This window comes from Lissotriton vulgaris, chromosome 7 (genome assembly GCF_964263255.1).
Source record: "Lissotriton vulgaris chromosome 7, aLisVul1.2, whole genome shotgun sequence".
Taxonomy (NCBI): domain Eukaryota; kingdom Metazoa; phylum Chordata; class Amphibia; order Caudata; family Salamandridae; genus Lissotriton; species Lissotriton vulgaris.
In genome coordinates this window covers 900,454,747-900,477,275 of record NC_141695.1, presented here as the reverse complement: position 1 = coordinate 900,477,275, position 22,529 = coordinate 900,454,747, and the positions used below count along the sequence as shown (strand labels likewise).

Below are 22,529 nucleotides of genomic sequence, written 5' to 3'. Positions count from 1 at the left end.
CTCATCAGAAGACTTTGATGGACGCAGCGAAGTAAAAGACCCCTTCAACTTGTTTGACTTTATGCCTGTGGAACTTACCAGACTTCCCGAATGACTTGGAATTCGACGACGAACGGCAATACGTGCTCCACGAACAGTCTCAGACATTCGGCACAAATGGGACCCCATGCATTGTGGAGTAGACACGCCGAGGAGCTTGAGGGACAGTTTCCTTAGTGCCATATTATGCATGGCGCAGAATCCTCGCAGATCTTGGAGCCGTGGTCTAGCTCTACGCACCATAAGCACACCAAGTGGGGATCTGTCAACAACATGTGCCTCTGACAAGCCCCACATGGTTTGAAACCAGACGGTTTCTTGGGTGCAATATCCTCACACCAGCTGAAAAATCTCAAACAAGGTTGACATAACGTAAAAAAAAGCCAGTCAAAAAGTGACTTAGTGATAGGTAATACTGGATCAGTGCTATCTGGCACGGAAAGGAAAGAACTGGCGTCATTGCGTTGAGGTGGCAGCTAAATGAGTACCATGCACATCACTTCCGGTGTGGACAATGCCACGAGGCGCGCAACTACACCACCTACTGTCGCGTTAGGTAACCATATCTTTCAGAAAATCTTCTGGATCCAGTCTGACACCTGGGGATTATTTTACGGTAAGCAATCTGGAGCTAGAAGTTTCTATCAGATTGCTAGGACCGGTCCTCCCAACACAGGAAAGCATGCAATCTCACACAGGTTTTGGCATACATGGACCACATCCATGAGCCCAGTTTGAGTCCTGCGGCACACAGAGGTGGATCTAAATCTGCACATATTAGAGTTGGTGTGTCTTAATTCAACGAACAGAGCAATGGAAGGAGTACCAAAATTAAACTTAGCCAATGGCAATTGATTGGGTCGCAATCCAATCAATCATTTTTCTTCCACTCTGCCAGGTTTCCCGTCCTGTTTGCGGGTACCTGGGATGTCAGTTCAAGTTCACTGTTCCTACAGGAGAAGGACTAAGTCTATTTGCATATGACTAGCATCTGGCTACAATGAAGGCTAAAATAATGAATTGGAATGCAGCCTAGAGTAACAGATAATGGCCGAAATTAAATCAAGCATTCCACCCATAACTGTTTTTCATTCAGATTCCAGGATATCATAAAGTATAAGCCGACAGCTCTCTAATCCGGACCCTATGCTGCTGGAGTGCTTGCTACAATGATGATCTGGGTATCTAGGTGAGGCTAATGAAAGCATTCGATAAAGCACAAATTGCTACCCTCTTTAACCTTTGGTTTTCACAAGAAAACATTGCCTCACCTTTATATAAATATGACATCCCCCTGCAGCTTACCACACCTGGTCCTAAGATATCCCAGAAATTCTGTAAACAGTGCTAGGTGACCTGAAGAAACAAGACGAGAAAAACATATCCAGAGACAATAAGAACTTATCCAAGCCAGATGCTGAATGAGTAGGTCTGTTTCTTATTGTCTACCTGCGAGCTCGGACTGCCTTCCTCCTGAATTCACACAATTGCTTCCGGTCCGTGGTATATGCACTTTCTTCTCCCTCGTCCTCTGCTGTATATAATCCTTCAGTGCTTTCCTGCAAATACCTCTCCCAACGGTTGACAGAGGGATTTATCTCATCCTAAAGTACATGAAAACATACATGGATGGTCAATTCATGGTTACACTTTCAGGCACACTTTGTTTAGCCGAAACTTTGGTCTGATGTTTAGTAAATGACAATAAGTGATGCATGCAAGTTGACACTCATGTCTGCTGGACAATTCACCCTTGCACATTTATTGCATCTTTAACTACCTGCAGCACAAGATTAAGACTAATACTTCACAGCAACTGGGCTCCCAAGATGACAGAGTAGCGACAGGTGCAGTTGGGGTCATCTGAACTGATGGTTCTCCATCTGGTAACTCCTACAAGCAGACAAACTAAACATGCTCCTTTCTGGTTGAAACACACAGATGCACTGGGTTTTTAAACACATTTATAAAGGAGAAAGTGTTTTTCTTGAAACGTTTTTCAAACCTAGGGGATTAGGAAAACAAGTTACTTACCTGTAACTGTAGTTCTCCAGTATTGGAAGCTTTCATAGATTCACATCCCTGAATCATTCCTTGTCGTCGAGACGGGAGTCTCCGGTATATAAAAAAGCAATGCTTAGTAGTATAGCAAACTGAAAAGAGGCCTAGTTCCATTTCCCTTTTGCAACCCATAGCCTTTGTTATGTAAAAAAGGCCCAAACTTTTCCCTGAACCAATCAGAACACTCCTGAGAGAACCTTCTGCCCCTCAGATTTTTCACGCACTTGTGCATATAAAACACTTTTTGTGCTAAATCCGAGGTGAGCCTCTCAGGGGAGGAGGGTGGGTGCATGTGAATCTATGAAAGCTTCCAATACTGGAGAACTACAGTTCCAGGTAAGTAACTTGTTTTCTTACTCCAGTATTGGAACTTTCATAGATTCACATGCCTGAATCAGAATAGCGAGAAGTGAGATTACAAAGCACATTCCTCCGATACATTTCATAATCATGTAATACATCTTGAAAATCAAGCATAATACAATACATCCATAAATATATAATGTGACTTTGTAAAACAAGAGAAATAAAGGATGGAGGGATGGAAAGAAGGCTCACCGTTACTGGATGATATTCCGCAGTACCGCTTCTCCCACCGCCGCATCCGACTCTGCGGCCGCCTCCAAGCAGTAGTGCCTGGTGAAGGTGTGCACAGATGCCCAGGTCGCTGCTCTGCAGATGTCCTGGATTGGCACTCCTCCAAATAGTGCAGTGGATGTGGCCACTGCCCTCGTGGAATGAGCACGAACTTGTACATGTAGAGGTTTTCCAGCCGCTTGATGACAGTAGACAATTGCACTGGAAATCCATCTGGCAATTCCCCTTTTTGATAAAGGGAAACACTTCCTGGGTGCGCTGAAAGCGACGAAGAGCTGAGAAGAATTACGAAAGCTCTTAGTGTCCCTTAGGTAAAACTTGAGACATCTTTGAACGACTAGCGAGTGCAACACTCTCTCTGCTGCGGTTGATGGGCGAGGAAAGAAAAGTTTCAACACCAACGGCTCATTCAGATGAAAATCAGTTGGCACTTTAGGAATTAATTTTGGATTAGTCCTCAGAATCATTCTGTCTTCCTGAAACTGTAGAAAAGGCTCCTCAATCGGGAGCGCTTGCCGTTCCCCTACTCTTCTCGCTTTAGCTAGTGCAATGAGAAGAGCCACCTTCCAGGACAAGAACTTAAGGTCCGCTCTGTGTATAGGCTCAAACGGTGGTTTCATCAATTGCGACAGTACTACATTGAGATTCCATAGTGGTGGTGGAGGCTTTACTGGAGGAAAGACCCTGACCAACCCCTTCATAAACTGCTTGATGATCCATGATAACCATAAGGAAGGGCCTGAGGAAGGGCCTGAGGAAGGGCCTGAGGAAGGGCCTGAGGAAGGGCCTGAGGAAGACCTCCTGTAGCGGGATAACGCAGCCAAATGCACCTTGATGGAAGCGTGAGCCAATCCGGACTTTGCTAACAGCAGAATGTAGGGGGTAATTTGATGAGGCGCAGCAGTAAGAGGGTGAATGCTATGCCTCTTACACCACAGACAAAACCTCTTCCATTTCATCCTGTAGGCTTTGTTGGTACTATCTGCTCTAGCTTTGGACAGGATCCTCCTACATTCGTGTGAGATATTTAAATGACTAAACTCACAGTGTTCAGGAAAAAAGCCTCTAATCGCAAGGATTTCGGGTCCGAATGGAGTACCTGACCCCTGGACATTGTCAGAAGCGATGGAAGTGGCTGAAGCTTAACTGGACGGTCCTCCGACAGCAGCAGGAGTTCCGTGAACCAGTGTTGCCTGGGCCACCACGGGGCTATCAGGATCAGCCTGCACGGCTCCCTCTTGATCTTCACTAGTACGCGGGGGAAAAGAGGAATTGTAGGAAAACCGTAAGCAAAGACCCCGGACCATGCTATCGAAAACGCATTCCCCCAAGATCCCTTCTGGGGAAGCCAGCTTCGGAAGCACCAGCATTTCCGGTTCTCTCTTGTGGCAAAGAGGTCCACTATTGGTGTCCCCCACCTTTAAAAAATGCTGTCCAGGGTCTCCTGGTCCAGCTCCCATTCGTGGCCGGACGATTTGAGCCTGCTGAGAGTATCCACCTTGACATTCTGATCTCCTGGGAGATTTTCTGCTGACAATGACATTCCTTGTCGAAGAGCCCATCCCCACATCTCCTGGGCCTCCTGAGATAGGAAGAGAGATCTGGTTCCTCCCTGCTTGTTTAAATCGTGCATCGCCGTAGTGTTGTCTGTTCTTACCAACACCAGCGAATCTCGTATTCTTAGTAGGAAGGCTTGTAATGCTAGGCGGATCGCCCTGAGTTCCAGTAGATTTATGTGTAGACGCTGTTCGTGTACCTTCCAACGACTGCTGACTTGAAGGTCCTGAAGGAAAGCTCCCCATCCCTCTAGGGACGCATCTGTCACCCCTAAAGGAGCCGCTCGTGAAAGAAAAGTTAGACCCTGAGATACATTTTCTTTTTGTGTCCACCATGCCGCTGCCTGAACCATAACTGGCGTCACTCGGAGTGTGTCGTCGAAGGATCCCTCTGCTTGACGCCACTGAAGATCGATCTGTTCTTGCCATGGGCGCATCCTTAATCTGCAGTGAGGCACGAGGGGAATGCAAGATGACATCATGCCCAGCAAGGATTTGTACCTGCGGACTGAAAGAGACCTTCTTTTTACAACGTCTTGGAAGAGAGACACGATCTTCAGTTGCCTTTCTTCGTAGGGAAACGCCTTGTTGCAGTCCGTGTCTAGTATTGCTCCCAGGAATGTGATCACCCTTGTTGGTTGAAGGTCTGATTTCCCTTTGTGCAGAGTCAAACCCAGTTTGGCAAACAAATCTATGCAGGCCTGTGTTGACACCCTGGCTTGTGCTCTCGATGGTGCTTTGACTAACCAGTCGTCGAGGTAAGGAAATATTTGATGTTTTTGCTTCCTTAACACAGCCGCTACTGGTATTTGATGTTTTTGCTTCCTTAACACAGCCGCCACTGGAGCCAGGCATTTTTTTTGAACACTCGCGGTGCTGACTTTAGGTCGAATGGCTGTACCTTGAATTGATAAGGTCTTCCGGCTACCAAGAACCGAAGGTACTGTCTGTCTGCGGGATGGATCAGCACGTGGAAATACGAGTCCTGTAGGTCTAAAGTAGTCATATGATCTGGGTTCAATAACGAAAGGATGTTCTGTAGAGACACCATCCTGAAAGATTGCTTTTTATAGGTGTTTAGGGATCTGAGATCCAGAATGGGATGCCATTGGAGCTTGTTTTTCTTGACAAGAAAAAAACAGGAGTAAAACCCCTTGTTCTCTTGGGCATTCGGTACCAGTTCTATTGCTCCCTTTCGGAACATTGTCTGAATCTCCTGGAGTTGGTGCCGATGGCTGGTTCTCTGATGCATCAGTGGCGTACAAGGGGGGGTTTGTAGAAATTCTAGGGTGTGGCCGAATGAATAATGTTGAGGACCCATTGGTCAGTCATTATTTTTCGCGAATTTAGAAGATGGTGAGCAATCTTTCCACCCAGGGGAGCACCTGATCTCTGGAATGTTGACGTAGCCAGAAGACTACGGTTGTCATTGCCGTCGGGTGTTGTCCTTCCCCCGACGGCCTCCCCTTCCTCTTGGAGTTGATTTCATATATCCTACTGAATGACGCGGATTTTACTGTTGGCAGTAGGTCTGCGATGAGGCAGAATAAGAGGAATATCTCCCTTGCTGATATCCTCCTCTATAAGATGACTGCCCTCCTCCTCTAGAGCCACGAAAAGGGACCTTTCTGTACTGCAAAGTTCCCAAAGCCTTCGCAGTATCGGTATCCTTTTTGATACTCTGCAGAGTCATCAATGTGCTTCCCAAAAAGATCTTCTCCATTGAATGGGAGGTCTAGGATCTTGTTTTGAACCGCCGGCCTAAAAGCTGTGGCTCTTAGCCATCCTTGCCTGCGCAGAACTGCTGCTCCTCCCAAAGATGTAAAGGCCGTTGTCGCTATATCCATAGCGCAGTCTATGACTTCCGCCGAAGTCCTTTCCCCTTTCAGGATAATCTTTTTGGCTTCCTGCTTCTCCGGTTCCGGCACCTGGTTAATGTATGGAGACAGGTCACACCACATTTGCCTGTCGTACCTTCCCAAAATAGCGAGGGCATTAGCAGCTCTAACCAGTAGCGCCGACATTAAGGAAAACCTTTTTCCTGCATTATCCAGTCTTCTGCCTTCTCGACATTAAGGAAAACCTTTTTCCTGCATTATCCAGTCTTCTGCCTTCCCTGTCCGGAGGTGCCCTGATTGGAGCAGACGGATTCCTTGACTTCTGCTGCACCGCCTGAGTAATCACCGAATCCGGTTTGGGATGACCCAAAAGACATGATGGAGCATCTGAAGGTGCCTTATATTTTTTGTCCAGTCTGGCCAGAACCGGCGTCACCGCAAGTCCTTCCTCCCAAATATGACTTGCGATAGGCAAGGACCAAACAGACTTGCAATAGGATTCCTTGAAGTCATATAGAAAGCATTCTGCTTTATCTTCCGTCATGGTAAGAGCAAATCTCTTAGTGGCTCTTTCCATTAAATTATGAAAACCACCAATATCCTCAGGTGGAGAATCTACTGGTTTTGGCGTAGGAGTTGAAAGTGAGGAGATGAGATAGTCGTCCCATTCTCCAGTGGGTTCCCCAAGCTCTCCATCCTCGTGATCATCGTCCGAGGTGTCTGGATCGCGATGCGATGCTGGTGGTGGAGACCTATTGGGCTCCGGTAAAATGTCTCTCCTACGCACTGGCGTACCTGGTACAGACCGTGGACGAGGAGTTGCCTCCGGAACGTTCTGAGTGGGTTGAGTCGTCGGATACCTTTTTCTATAATCCTCCAACATGTTCTGGAGGTCTGTCAATAAATTGTAAATTGTAAATTGTTGTGTCTTGTAAAGCGCACTGCTACCCGGAGGCCTCGTAGCGCTATAGACCGCTGGGGAACCCGTCCTGGCTTTCCCTGTGAGATAGTCCCTCCTGGGGGTCTCCAAGGTGAAACCAGGCATCCCCGGCGTTTGTGTGGGGCCGTTGTGGAGATGAGGCAAGCTAATGCCCAGAGTTGCCGAGTGTGCTCCCTGGTCGGAGTAGGCACCGATGCGAGAATTATCAGTCCGCTGATCCTGGTCCAAGACCCTGCCGCGTCGGGAATCGAACCCTGGTCCCGGGCCGTTCTCTGCACTCGGGTCTGCCGCCTCTAACCAGTGAGCCACACCTCTCCACAATAAAGAGGTTGGCACACTTGTCATGCCCTCATGCTGCTGTTGGCGATATAGCTGCTATTTATTTATTTATTTAAAGTTTTATATAGCGCGAACAAGACCCGTGGGTATCAGAGCGCTTCACATAAAAGTAGTTTAAATATTAACAAGAAGATAACCATTAAACAAACAGATAGATATGAGGTAGATAGTTATATGGCTATAGTGAGTGCTTAAGTAACTACATTCCACTCAGGTTCGTCGATTATAATACGAATTAACTTTACAACATGAGGTTATGTCATTTGTCCTTTTTGTCATACCTATGAGGTAGCGGTTATATAGTTTCAGGATGTGAGATAGTTGTATGAATTAGTTTTGACAAGAGGTAGCAATTGGTATACAGTTTAGTTACAAAAGGAAAGTCGACAGTATCAGACCATCATTATCTTTCATCTTGGAAACCCCCATATTCTTCTTCAGATTAGTCATCCTGGTACTTGACTTGTAATTGCGAAGGACTACTCGCAAAACCATAAGAACCATCGTCCTCCTCGTCCTCAGAGTCTTCCTCCTACAGCAGGTGAGAAGGGACCAATGGAGACATCTTGCTTGGAGACGTAACCTCTGGCGTAATCGTTTTTTTCCAGAGTACCAATCTTTTTTCTGGTGTTTTTTCCCACGTCGACGAGCCCGTCGTCGACCAAATTATCGTCGTCGACGTTGTAGTTATTGTCGACGCTGTCCTCGTCAACGCTCCCGTCGACGATGCCGGTACAGCTATGCTAGTCAACGATTCACTCGTTGACGATTTCGCCGTCGACGGCGTCTTCTCAATAGCCTTTACCTCCTCCTTTCTCGTCGACGATGTAAATGGTTTTGTCGTCGACGATTACATCTTTTTCGTCGACGATTCGGTCGACAGCGCTGAAACCTTTCCTTTCTCCTCAGAAGGCGTAGAGGAAACTTTCTTGATGGTAATCCTGACTCTGAGGCGATTTTGGAGGTTCTGAGGTGGACTTTCCCTGTTTTACCTCAGAAGCAGAACCCTTCTTCCCCTTAGGCTTGCCTGAAGGAGATTTTGAGGGACTGCGCCCTGAAGACCCTGGGGTGGTCTTTTTTGGGGCCTTCTCAGGTCTCTCCCCTGAGGTATGTGTCTGAGGAGATATACTTCTTTTTTGAGATCTCTTAGACTAAACAGACTCCTCCTCACTCTCACTTGAGAGGATTTTTTTTCTGGCTTTAACCTTTTGGAGTCAAATCAGCAGTCTTCCCTCACGATCCTTCAAGGTTTTATTTGAAAAGGTTCGACATACCTTACAATCGTCTGCCTTATGGTCTGGATAGGTGCAGTATATGCAATCCTTATCAGGGTCATCTGTGTAAAGCCTTTTCTTAGAGCAGGTGGCACAAGCTCTAAATAATCCCTTTTTTTCCTTCTCAGACATGGTAGATGAATAAGGAATTCAAATAAGAAGAAAGTAGAAGATGAGACCTCAAATCTCAGTCAAAATACTGTTGAAGTGAAGAGTTTGAGCAGAGCTCAAAGGAGACTCCCTAGCACAACGTGCGATATAAAAAAATCTGAGGGGCAGAAGGTTCTCAGGAGTGTTCTAGAGGGTGAGGAGCTCTGATTGGTTCAGAGAAAAGTTTGGCCTTTTTTACATAACAAAGGCTATGGGTTGCAAAACGGGAAATGGGCCTAGGCCTCTTTTCAGTTTGCTACACTACTAAGCATTGCTTTTTTATATACCGGATGTAGGAGAGTAGGGTCTGCAATCCTATGATCACCCCAGATTTTTGCTTTTTGCTTCACTGGTTTACGACTTTCCCTGGCTGTGGGCCTGCTAATCAGACCCACAGCCTAGCTGTTCTCTCTCTAAATTGACACGTGTACCTTAGGTGCATTTACCAATTGGTACTGGGCCACCTTATCAGTCCCTGTATCCAGGGCATAGGTGTACCCAGGGCCTACCAGGGGCTGCAGCATGTATTATGCCACACCTGGCTGGCCATCTAAATCTGACACAACTGGCTGCACGACAGGTGGGGCAAGGTGGTGTAAACACCCTTTGCTTTAGATATAGTAATATCTAACCCCAAAATGGACACATGTATTCCTATCAGTCACTCCTATGGCAGGCCTTAACAATCCTGAAGGCAGAGTGCTTGGAATTATGCGAGATGGTGCTCTGGCATGAGCCGAGCCAGTTTGCAGCTTGCGGAACCAAGTCCTAATAGCTGTTCCATGATAACGCATACCATATACTCTTAAGTGCCTTATAATCCTCGCGGTTATTTGCCAACTTTGGTATCGCTTTATCAAAACATGTCGAGTAAGGTGTCATACGAATTGGAATACTAACCCCTCGCCAATTCTGGTGACGGGGTTAGCATTCCACCCTTCTAGAGGGACACGACATGTATGCAACTGTGAACCCCGGTTAAAGCTTAACACAGCCTCAGCTCCACAAAATGGATGCTCCCACCACAGACACAAGTCTGACCTCCTGCTGCTGGGAGTCCTTCCAGCGAGGAGAGCTTGGACAAAGGGTTTCCTGTCAGGGGCGGTGCTAGCACCATCCCAGACAGGGTTTTGTGTATCACAGGTAGGCAGGGCTGAGAGGAAGGTGACTGCAAGTGGCACCCCGGTGCTCACTGTGCATATGCCGGCTTGAACCAGTTCCAGGGGCACACCAGCCCCTGAGCTGGGCAAAGTCCGGACAAGGGAGAGGGGTGTAACCACCCCCCTCCTGGTCCCACCCATGGGCAGGACCTAGTCGCGTGCCAACCCCTTTCTTTAGTATAAAGGTAGGAGCGGGCCCCCTTCCCAAATTAGATAATTCTGAATCTGGACTATTGTCCACGAAAGAACTCTTGAACATTTCTGAAGACTCTCCCTTGTGGCTAAGGAGTAGCCACCCTGCACCTGCGGGCACCATCTAAGCGCTTGCGGTTTGCTGTAAGTCCATCCTACGGATCAAGACTGCCCAGCTCGACGAGACCCGAATTCCCTGGCATCTCTGACCTCTACCTGCATCATCAGCCCAGCTGAGATTCGTGGGTGTGACGAGACCTGAAGGGACCGGCCATCTTCAAAACTGCACGACACTTATCCAGCACGACCGCCGAGGGATCCTCGAGTGAGTGCTTTGGGGTTTGAGAAGCCCTAACCCTGAGCAGCTCCAGCACCGAAGTCCAGCCCCCCAGCATCCACGAGATCTGCGTGGGGCCCTTCTGCTCTTTGCTGCTCACCGCGTTGTCCGGTCACTTGCCTGCTGGCTAGTGGCCCTCCTGACGACGAACCACGACGATTACACCGCTGGGCTGGTTGCTCCAGACTGGCCCTTGCTCCCTTCCAAGAGAGGAGCACCCCGGGCCCTCCTGGTCCACTCCAGACGCCATCTTGAGTCCACCGCGTGGGCTTGCCTTTGCCAAGGTTTGTTGCCCCAATCCTGGGTCCAGCATCGCCGACAGCAGACACCTTCGTGGGACAGCTCGCACCTCCACCCTGGTCGCCGACAACGCCTCCTGGTCCGATGGACAGCAGAGTCCAGCGTCGCCCACTCACCTGGTCGAGGTGACTTCATCCGGTGCCATCCTGGTGCCCACCTAATCACTGGCTAGTGATTAGGAACTGAGTCCCCTCTGCTTTCAGGTCGTCTCCATCATCGATCCAGGCTTGGATCCCTCCAAATATCTTCACTGGTCGCCTGCCAGCAACTTCTTCTTTCAGGCTCCATAGACTTCAACGAGGATTCCCGATGTCTTTTGAACCCTATGCAGCCGCAGCCCCTGGGCTAGGTAACCTGAGCATTTCGGTGCTCCAACATAGGTTCACTATCCAAGTGTCCAGATCCTTTGACGTTTTCAGTCTAGCTAGTCGGATTCGTCCGATAACAGTAACTTTACGAATACCAGCATCCATAGACTTTGACCCGCATCCCGCGTGAGAGTGCACACTCTGCACCCGATCTCCCTAGGCCTCCTGCTCCTAACCTTAGGGTTCTGTAGTGTAGTCCTAGCGATCCTGAAGCCTCTGGATCTTGTTACTTACCTGCTAGTATTTCGCATTCCACTTTTGTAGTATATGGTTTTTCGTGCCCTTCGGGCATTTGTGTAAATTGTGCAACTTAAAGTATTTTCGTAAGAGTTTTGTTGTTTGCTTAGCTCCCTGACTCATAAAGAGTTCAGGGTAGACTTGTTATAAATAAATATCCTTTTATTTTCATAACAACTTTTGTGGTGTCCTTTCACTTGGTGTTCAAGGGGTATATGTGATGGTATAACAGCTGGCTTAACACGCCCTCTAGAGTTTAGCCTAAAGACTGCTCTTGTCCATGCTACTAGGATAGCTGGTCTAGAAGGTTGACTTACAACCAATCATCAATAAGGGTCGTTTGGTATGATACACAGTGATCACTAGAATAGTGAGCACTATATATCAGGCCAACTTCTCACACCGGAGACTCCCGTCTCGACGACAGGGAATGATTCAGGCATGTGAATCTATGAAAGTTCCAATACTGGAGTAAGGTACTTCTCATGCCGTTGTGGAGTACGCTAATCACTGGTATAATACTTGAAGCACTAGGTCCAGGAAAGTGGGAGCTCCAAGAGCAGTGAATCTGGAATGATTTAATCCTAACCTATAGAAGAGTGGGAAATTAAAGTTCTACTGCAAGCTTTCAGTGCGCACGTGATGAAGGACCAGTCTAACATCTGTACGCTCTGAACCTGAGCTATGGTGTAAGATAGTTTACTAAAATTACAATAGCTCCTCGTCCCTCTTGAAATTAATAAGGTAGAGTTTGGGTAAGGCTACACAGAGTTATTTCAAGAAGTAACAAAACCTTCCAGAGTCGAAAAAAGGAAATGAAGAAGCTTTAGGTCATTCTGGTATGTGCATTTGTACAGCGCACAATTTAACTGAGAGAGTATCCTGGAGCTGAAGCAGCAGCTGTATGCGCCGAGCCAGGGCCATGGGTAGGTGAAGTCAGGTCTTCAATTTCTTGCAGAGGGGTGCTTGTAGGAGGCCAGCTGAGCTGGTGTCTGGTAGGGTTGTGGAAATTTAAGCAGCTGTTGAAGAACATGGGGCCAATTTTGTGTGCATGAAGAGTTTGAAGAGTGATCTTTGTGAATTGTGTGCCAGTGGAGCTCTTTGAGGGGCAAGGTGAAGTGACTCCACATGGAGGTTGAGCATGGCTGCTGAGTTTTGTTTGGTCTGAAGTCTACCGGTTGATTCCGGCATTGTGTGAGTTGCCGTAGTCCAACATGCTGGGCTTGGTTGTGTTGGTGGGGATCCATTTGAAGATCTTCTTGATCATCTAGTGTATGTGTGGAAGCAGGAGATGGAGACTGCGTTAACCGTCATGGTGAGTTGGTTGCAGGTTATTATTCCAAGGGTTTTTGCGTGGATTGCTGGGAGGAGTCTAGGTCCAAGTTCAGCAGGCTAAAGATTACTACTTCAGTCGCATCTGTTTTGATCTTGAGACAATTGGTTTGCATCCATCTGGCAACTTCAGTCATGCAGGCAGAGAAATTGGGTCAGGTGTTTCGCGCCTTGCTCGAGAAGCAAAAGTATGAGCTGGGTGCCGTCAGCTTACGATATATGAAGTGGATTTTGTATGCATGGGTGAGGCTGGCGAGTGGGGTCAAGGAGGTGTTGAACAGGGTGGGACTATGTGAGGATGCATGTGGAACTCCGCATATGAGATTGACGGCGTCTGAGCTGAAGGGAAGCAGGCTGACCGTCTGGGCACGACCATTAAGGAAAGAGCAAATCTAGCAAAGTGTGGTTTCCTGGATGCCATCTTCATGCAGTTGTTGGATAAGAATGGGGTGGGAGACCGTGTTGAAGGCAGTGGAAAGGTTCAGTAGGATAAAGGCTGCAGTGTGCAAAAACCACAGTTGATGGACAGAATGCAGAACAATGTCATACATTCACCCCAGTACAGAGATCTGGGCCTAAATCCATCGTTTTTTTGCACTCCACACTAGCCCAGTTCAGACATGGCCATATGCAAATCAGTCTGACCCTGTGCCTCATGGGAACAGTCCAGCCCGAACTGCCAAGCCATGCCTTCCCTGGACCGGAAACAAGCTTCCGAGGACCGGTTTCTGGCATTCAAGCCGTCTTCAGCCCGGCTTGCTTGAATCCAGTGGTGTGGAGAGCATGGGACTCACGTCTGAGCATACCCATCCCACTCGGGGTGACAAATGCAAAAACCACAGTTGATGGACAGAATGCAGAACAATGTCATACATTCACCCCAGTACAGAGATCTGGGCCTAAATCCATAGTTTTTTTGAACTCCACACCACCGCAGTTGAGACTTGGCCATATGCAAATCAGTCTGACCCGGATGCCATCTTCATGCAGTTGTTGGATAAGAATGGGGTGGGAGACCGTGTTGAAGGCTGTGGAAAGGTTCAGTAGGATAAAGGCTGCAGTGTGACCTCCGTCCAGATATCGTCCGTGGTGGCGAGGAAGGCTGTCTCTGTACTGTGGTTGGGCTTGAATCAGGATTGAGTAGGGGTAAGGAGGTAGTGGTAGTTGAGATGGGTGGATGGATGGATGGCATATGAGTGCGGATTTGTAGGCACTCGGTGTCATCTTGACTTTGTCTCCATCTGCGTTCAAGTTGCTTGCAATAGCGTTTGGTGAGACTGACCACTTCCATATACCAGGTTGCTTGGCGTATAGATCTCGTGGCTTTTTTGGCTTTGAGGGGAGCCAGGGTGTCTTCGCAGGTAGTGATCCACGCATTGAAGTTGGTGATGAATTCAGGGAGGTGGTTGTTTTATCGAGGGCGATGTCGTAAGAATTTGCAAGAGCAGGATGCTTCTGAGATATTGTTCCAATCCCAGTATCATGATATGGCGATTGGGTTTCTGAGGTGGTGTGGGGTGGGTATGCTGAAGTTGAAGAGGGCATGATCAGACCAGTTGATTTGTGTGGGCGTGTTTACTGTGATGTCACTGAAGCTGGTAAAGATGGGGTCTAGTAAGTGCCCGGCAGCGTGTGGGGCAGTCAACTCACTGGGTGACAGGTTGTACAATTCTTCAAAAAGGTTTATAATTTCGGGATGGGGTACGAGGGGACAAGGTGTGTGTGTGGGGGGGCAACAAAGTCCTCGATGGTGCTGCCGAAGTTGGCACGTAGTATGCGGGGGCTGTAGATGAGGGTGAATCTTAGGGTGTGGTTGGCAGTAACGAGGAGGTCAAGTCTTCCAAGTTCCTGGTGGTGCTTTCTGAAGTAGTGAGGCATTGGATGGATTATTTGAAGAGGACAGCAATTCCACCCTTTGTCTGTTGGTTCTGTTCTGCTTTGTGACTTGTTTAGAGAAAGAGTGAGGGTTGAGGATTATACAGAACAGGAAGGGGTGCGATGTAATGGGGATCTGGTGTGTATGGTTGGGTGTGTTGAGTGGGTTGGGTGTGTGGTGCAGGGGGAGTGAAATAGCGGTGGAGGGAGTGCATATAAAATGGCAGGTGGGGCAGGAGAATTCACCTTTAGTGTTGGGCAGCAAGGTATGGCAGCAACGCTGAGGGATGCGACTGTCAGGGCAAGGAGGGCCTCAATAAGGAAGGGAAGACTAGGGAGTTGGCAGGGAATTGGGGTGGAGGTAGGCAGGGAGAGGACCAGGGGTTCTGGTGCCAATTGGGGAGTAGCCAGGCTTGCTTTTGGTATGAAAGTGAGTCCTCTTGCCTGGCTTCTTCTTTTAAAGACAGTTTTGATGGGAAACCAGCGATGTTACTTCCTTTGCAGATAGATGATGGAAAATCAATGACGCGTCTTCCTGTGCAGATGGTAGATGGCAAATCACGATATCCTTAATCCGAAGGGGCATGGCAATTCTATGCAAGGCCTGAGCAGTGTAACATATGACCTGGGTGAGGCTTTCCATGTTCTGGACCCTCAAAAGTAGGGCAGAAAATCTTAAAAATCTCATGGCAAATCCAATTGTAATGTAAAAGGTATGCTCCTATAATATAAGTAATGAGGAACTGCACACAATATCTTTAAATGTGCCTGCTTCAACTGACTAAGATATGAAAGGGCTTGGAAAACCCAGTTTCTGAACTGGAGTCGGGTCAAAAAGAAGAGATCCAAATTGAAAACTTCTGCGGCTGGGAGAGGTGGTGTACTCCATTTGTAAAATAAATGCAATCTAGTGCCACAGCAACTACAACACAATCTCCCATGCCATTTAACGATCTCACTCTACCTTTTCCTTTTAAAATATACATCAAGCACTGGACATCCAACTGGTTTTCCATTCACTTTATCTCCCTAAAGCTTAGCAACATCTTGGAGCCACTTTATTTTCAATGTTAACTATATTAGTCTTTCAGTGACCCTTGCCTAAAATAATTCAAATCTACTGCCACTGGGATAAATCCCAAATAGATTCACCCTTCATTAATGAAAATCCAACAAACGAGCATAGTTCAAATAATCAACACCATAGCTGAAATAGGTTGCTTTGCCTTCCTTACAGCTGAAAAAAGGACAATTTGATGCAAGGGTTTGTCCCCCGTAGACAGCCTGTTATCATGCTTGCTACTCCAATGCTTTTTTTGGATCAGGTAGGCAAGTCTGTAGACCTAGGGCTGGATAACGCTGGGACTTTCTAACCTAGGTCATGAGAGAAGTAAGAAGGTACGTGAACCACACAGGAAACTGCAGTTTGGGTTATGTTAAAATTTCTTATAAAGCGCTCGTTCACCGATTAGTTTCTTGGCGCTGAACATAGAAATAGCAATTTGCTGAGGCCTCATTTAATTAGTTGTCAACAAGTCTAATTATAGGCTTGGATAAATAGCCAGGTCTTAAGAAGTCTACGGAATCTCATAAATTCCGTACAGGTTCTAATGTCTGACGGAAGAGCGTCCCAGAAACAAGGGATCAATACTGCAAACCTGCAACCACCTATTAGTTTCCGTTTATAGGAAGGAATGATTAGAAGATTCTTGTGAGCAGAGTGTACGCTCTGTGCAGGTGAGTATTTTTGGACATGGCTGGAAATGAATTTTGGGCTTGCACCATGCAGAGCTTTGAATATAAGGCAGCCAACTTTAAACGCACATCTTTGCAGAATGGGGAGCCAGTGAAGCTCTTTCATAGTGGGAGTGATGTGTTCCCATCTAGGTTGTTGACAGCCTTGCTGCCTGATTCTGAACCATCTGCAGTTTTTTTGTAAGGTAGAGCGGAATGCCAAAATAAAGGAAATTGGCATAATCCAGGTGACATATCACCATGGCGAGGATCACCTAGATTAAGGCTTCCCGAGTGAGTAATCTCCTAATCTTCCTGATCTTCCGCCTGATCTGCTGCATCGATTGGTTAGCAACTACTAGCAGGCTTGTTTGGCTTCCCTCACATTAAAGTTCTTCTCAGATGCCCAGCAGAAATGGCTGGATAGTCTTTTATGGCCAGTTTTATTGGAGTCAAAGCAGACAAAGTCCTTGAGAAATTTTAAGAGCAAGACCACTGCTTGCATAAATCATGTTATTCTATACCGAAAGGGCTAGCCTAGTGAATCCTGGGAAATCAATGGACCAAGAAAACTGTACTGGTGAGCTTTAAGGGTATCAGTGGAATCCTAATTGGCAGAGTACAAAGAACTGAAGATACATTCTGTTGAATAAAGACACCTCTAGCTTGTAAAGGTCCTTGAAGATCGCTGGCGTATGTATCCATAAATAGAATATCCTGTCTCTATACCACATAAATCAATAGGAAATGATCAACTGCTGTTTGGCGAATTTAAAATGCTCATGCCTTTAGAATTTTCGTAATTTATTTGGAGACTCAACACATCTTTAAAGTGCTTCAGCTGGTCTACAGGCCTGGGGGATATTAGTTCGGTTCTACCAGGACGCTCAATGTATGTACCTTTAATATATGCATTTGTGTGGAACTTCTGCACCAGGAGCTTATTTGAGAAGGCAAATAAAAGACGAGGGTTGGTCAACCTCATCTGGATGCAACCATCTATAACAGATGAGAATTTAACTTGACTTTCAATGACAGCGATATAAAGTTGGCCTGCATGAAAGTTAGATTTTGGGGCCAAGCCTGTTTATTTTGTAGTGACTTCTGGGGGAATCCTCAGTCCAACCTCTTTAAGGTCACCTCTGCACAGAGCAAGATTTGAGCATTGCTACACTGGCCCAGTTTGCTGTGCTAAGTGCCAATCGGGATTCATTTGCTGCTTGCTTTTAAGTTATGAAGCTCAAATGAAAATGGGAGAGGTGTTTTGAACATACTAAGTTGGGCACTAAGTACTTCAGGTATATCTTGCACTTAACAAATCAATCGAGTGGGATGAAAAACATTGTTTTAGCTCCTTTTACGCTGCAATAACAAGGTAAATCTTGATTCCATTACATCAATGAAGACTGCACCACCGTTTTGAAAGAACTTCAATAATTTGATGAGCGAGTCAACTAACAGTGGACAAAACATCTTGTGAAAGGAGGCTGCAAAGCTGTCCACCACTGTCTGTCCACCACTTTCTTGCAAGGCATTCACTGCTTAGGTTTGTCTTACCTGGACTACTAAGTCTCGGTCTAGATAGAACATGAAATACTATACATTTTAGCAAATCATATTGTGTTTTCTGGGTAGCACATATAGTCATGATACAGTTTTTATTGTAGTAATCCAATACCAGAACTATGAGCCAGATTTAGAGAGCAGCGTAATGGTTACTCCGTAGCAGCGGATTATACTTTCTGCTCTACTGAAGGTCAGCGCGCCTCATTTAGTCAGGTGGACCTTAAGTAGGTCAGTCACAGAGACCACTCATCTCTGACATACACCTAGGATGTAGTAAGGGCCATATATGGTTTTGCCAGTTGTTCGCCCGACATACTTAGAGTGGCAAACAAACGGCATGTTTTCACGTTCAAACCGCCATCCAAAACACCAAGTTAAGTAAAAGCACTTTAATGACCCCCCACGCCCGGGGAAAAAATTACCATGGCGAGGGATCATTGTTTTTTTATTTTCCAAAAAGATAATCCTGTTTGGGATTTTCTTTTTGAGAAAAAAAAATATATATCACTTTCAATATAAGATGTCCGTTGCACCGGCAGACATCTCTAAATACGGCAGGAGCACTCTCAGCATGATGGTCGTGAAGTACGCCACCATGCCAGTGGAATATATTCTTCCACCGCGCTCTAAATCAGGCCCTATGCTCTCTCTGTATTGGTAGTGCCCCACTCTGGAGTCTTTCTAGCCACCCTGGATGCTTCAATTGCTAACATTTTTTCCATAAGAAAATACCATACACAAATGAGCGCTGGCAATACTTCTAATTAACCATGCCACTAAAACATTATTCTATTATAAGGAGGTTATGGCCATTTGAGTGTGTTTGAGATGCAATGACTTTTGATCTTTGCCTCTTCCTTGCAATCTATAACAGCCGACGGGATTTCTTGGTAACCAAGAATATTTTAGCTGGAAACAAATTGTTTTCACTAAATTATGTTGAAAGGTATTGCAAACATGTAATTCTATTTGGGTAGGACACCATCAGAGCAAAGTATATATTATTGTATTAGCCAAAGTTGCAAACCACAGGCTCTAGACCCAAGCTTTTTCAGGGCTCACAGCTGAGCTTTGGAATTCCCTCCATCTCCTTATTGCTTCAACCATCTTGTCTTCGGATAAATGAGTAAACCCCTACCTATTTTCTTTAAGAGGTTTTATTTCTCCACCCCCTTTCCTTTTCCAGTGCTTTAGCCGTAGTGTCAGTATCGGTAGAAGAACATGCATGGTAGCAGCCTTCAAAACCAAACAATCAACATGTGCCTAATTAAAGGGATTGAGCAAGCCCTGCTTATTATAATGGAGGTGGGTCAGGATGTTGTTCCTTTAGATTTGCTGGTCATTCACCTCACCAATAGCTGCACGTTTGGAAGACCACCTTCCAATTCACTTTGGGCAGAATAAAAATGCTGAAATGAAAGGCTTTAATCAATCTGAACTACTTCTCAGGGAGGATTGCACTTTTTTTGTACTTTATTTGTACCAACAGAGGCTGGGACCAACCACCTCGAAAGGGACAAGTCAAGCCCAAACTCCAAGGCCATGTCTACTTTGAAATCGAACACATGCAAACTCAAACGTGTTTTGGTCTTGTTGAGCCTTATCAGGGAGGTGCAACTACATTCCCTCATGACAATGGGAGGCTTTAAATACAAAAGGCACCGAGAATAAACGTTACAATAAAGAGATCTTTTACTCTTTTGACAGTATACATTTCCCTCAAGATACATTTTATAATAGGTAATGGTTGTGTACTTTGAATGTCTGGATCAACTGAAACAGTTTAACTGCAGACGTGGGCTAAGATTATAACTTTGCTGAATACAGCCAATCCTGTAAAAAACCAAGATCTCTAAGTACATTAACTAAGGTTTATATGTCTTCTCAAAAGCCCAATGTGAATAGATGACTTGTAAAATGCTCCTGTATCATGATTAAGCCCTGAAGAAGTCTCAAGAAAGGGAAGAAACGCGTTGGCTACACTGGTGTGAAAATTTTGTATATTTCAAATTAAGAATTATCAACATGCAACATGTCTGAGCGAATTTGAATGAACTTGTGCTCTTTGAGCGCTAACTATTACAACTCAATAATCCTCAAACTCAGTAGTGGACTTGACTAAATCTATCTTGAGTGAAATATATACTGTCTAAAGAATAATAGATAGTGAGTGCTGATCTCTTTATTGTAAAAGTCAGTGGATTACATCCACCTAAGGGGACCCAAGAGGCTGTTTCCCCTTGAACAGGAAACCATTCCTTGTATTATTCCCTACTGTATGATTAGTACGGTACCTCGAGTCTAGGCCTCTTTTGTGAATCGCTTACTGGGAATAACCATATATGCTGAATGTGAATTTATAAAGCGCAAAGCTAACTAAAGACATCCTGCACTAGGATTAGTACTAGAGTTACTGATGGGAGAAAAGCCATGTTTAAAGATTTTTTATGGAAGAGCATATGATCATGTTGAGATCGCACGGCTAAAGGGAGAGTTACATAATTTGGCTGCAAGGTAGGAGAAAGATGTACCTTCCTACCTAGTCAGCAGAACGTGATGGTAGAAATGTTAATCAGATATTTAGAGGTTTGTTAAAGGAGAGGTTGCATGTGAAGTCTGCCATTGGGAACAATATAGATGCACGATGCCATGAATCCCAGCAGAGAGGCCACCAGTCTGGCTCACCGAGAAGGAGAGTGGAGGAGAGTCAGACACTAGTTGATTGAGGATAACCTCTCCTCCGAAGGATACATTCTTGCGTTTTTGGTGTCTAGGATTTCTTCCAGGTGTATTCCCAACTGTTGCAGCACTTGTATGCAGGTCTGAAGGTGTACTGAGTGAGGAAAGGCGAGGAGCTTTTGATTAGCCAGTCTTCTAAGTACGGGTAGACAAAAAACGTCCTTCTCCGCATCTAAGACCGCCATGCACTTGGAGAACATGTGAGGTGCTGACTTCAGCCCGGAGGGCGGGACCTTGTATTGGTAGTGCTTGGATGCCACTTTGAGCGACAAGAACTTCCTGTGTTTTCTGATAATTGGAATGTTGAAGTAGGCATCCTGTAGATCGATGGCGCACAACCAATTCCCATGATTGAGTTGGGGGTAGATCTGGTGAAGGGCAAGCATCATCAACAACTCCTTGCAGATGAACTTATTGAAGAGTCTTAAGTCTAGAATGGGTTAATACTCCCAATTTGGACTCTCCTTCTGTACCAGGAGATCGCAGTAGTAGATTACTAGGCCTAGTTGAGAGGCAGGAACCTTTGATGGCCTTCTTTTTAGAGCAGACTGGCTACTTCTGCTTGTAAAAGGTCTTGTTGGTAACAAGAATTTCTCCGAGGTGGAACAGCAGATGTAGAACAGTTGAACCGGATGGAGAACCCATTCTGAATATTGAGCACCCATTTGTCATCTTACGCCACTCGTCCAGGTGTGAGACTATACTTCCCCCTTCTCCGATCCTCACTCCGGTAGTATGAAGTGGCTGTTCATTGCTTCAATGGGAGTTTTGGCAGAGGAGGCTGAGGGACGAGGGGCTCCCCTTCATCGGGCCTTCTGCATGGATGGTAGTGTGACATGGCCTGGCTTTTTCGCCCAGGGAAGGATTGGAACCCTCTGCCGGTAAGGGAAACGATTGAAGGGGCCGAATCTACACCGGAATTCCTTGTGCTTCAAGCCCAACTGCTTTGAGGATATCTAGCTTGGACTTCATCTTCGCCATTTCATCGTTTGCATGAGTGCCGAACAATGAATTTACATTAAATGGCAGATTTAGAATTCTATGCTGGGCCTCAGGTTTAAGCCTCCGAAGTCTCAGGAAAGAGGAGCATCATGCACAGATTACATGGGAATAGTCGTGGGCTGCTAGATCAGGTGCATCAGCGGCTGTGCTTAGCCACCAGGCCACCCTCTTGGAGGATTTCCTAAAAACCTTGTCTATCCTCCTCTGGCAGGGAGTCCCATAGCGCTCTGTCGTACCCCCCCAACAGTGCTGAGGCACTGGCGACCTTCATGTAGAATGCGGAAGTGTTGCACATTTTCTTTCCAAGCGAGTTTTTGTGAACTTTCCCTAGTCAATTGAGATCTAGCTATTTTGTCTGATGCCCGATGGAGCTACATGGTTTAGCTATAGGGGAGACAGGTCAGGGATTCCCTCCTTGGACGTCACCTATCTAGTCGGTCTTTAGACAGACTTCCTTTCGTCTCTCCTGTCGTCTCTTCCCGCACCCTCTCTCTATTTAAGTCGCTCCGTCTCTCCTCTCTCTATGTATTGAGACTGAACTATTTTGTCTGATGCCCGATGGAGCTACCTGGTTTAGCTATAGGAGAGATGGCCCGTGGATTCGCTCCTTGGTCGTCACCTACCCGGTCGGTCTTTAGACAGACTTCCTTTCGTCTCTCCTTGTTGTCTCTTCATTTATCCTCCCTTTCTCTCCTCCCCTGCCCCCTCCATTACTTTTCTCTCTCTTTTCTTCTTCTCCTAATGTATTCCCTATTTTTTGATGTATTGTGTAATTGTTGATCTCTTTCGGTTACATTGTTGATTCTCATGTAAAGCGTTCTGATACCTTCTGGTCTAGCCAGCGCTATATAAAACGCTTTAAATAAATAAATAGGTGCCTTATATTTCTTCAC

The 22,529-nt window shown here is 46.2% G+C and overlaps 1 protein-coding gene across 2 annotated transcripts in view; it reads right to left on the bottom strand.

Annotated features, from left to right (window-relative positions):
- MRNIP (MRN complex interacting protein) overlaps nucleotides 1–22,529 on the bottom strand; it is a 229,717-nt gene that overhangs the window by 124,368 nt on the left and 82,820 nt on the right. For both annotated transcript variants that reach the window (XM_086931337.1, XM_086931338.1), the window contains one exon: nucleotides 1,489–1,643. In XM_086931337.1, coding sequence (XP_086787463.1) covers nucleotides 1,489–1,643 — 155 coding nt within the window. The remainder of the gene's footprint in view (nucleotides 1–1,488; nucleotides 1,644–22,529) is intronic.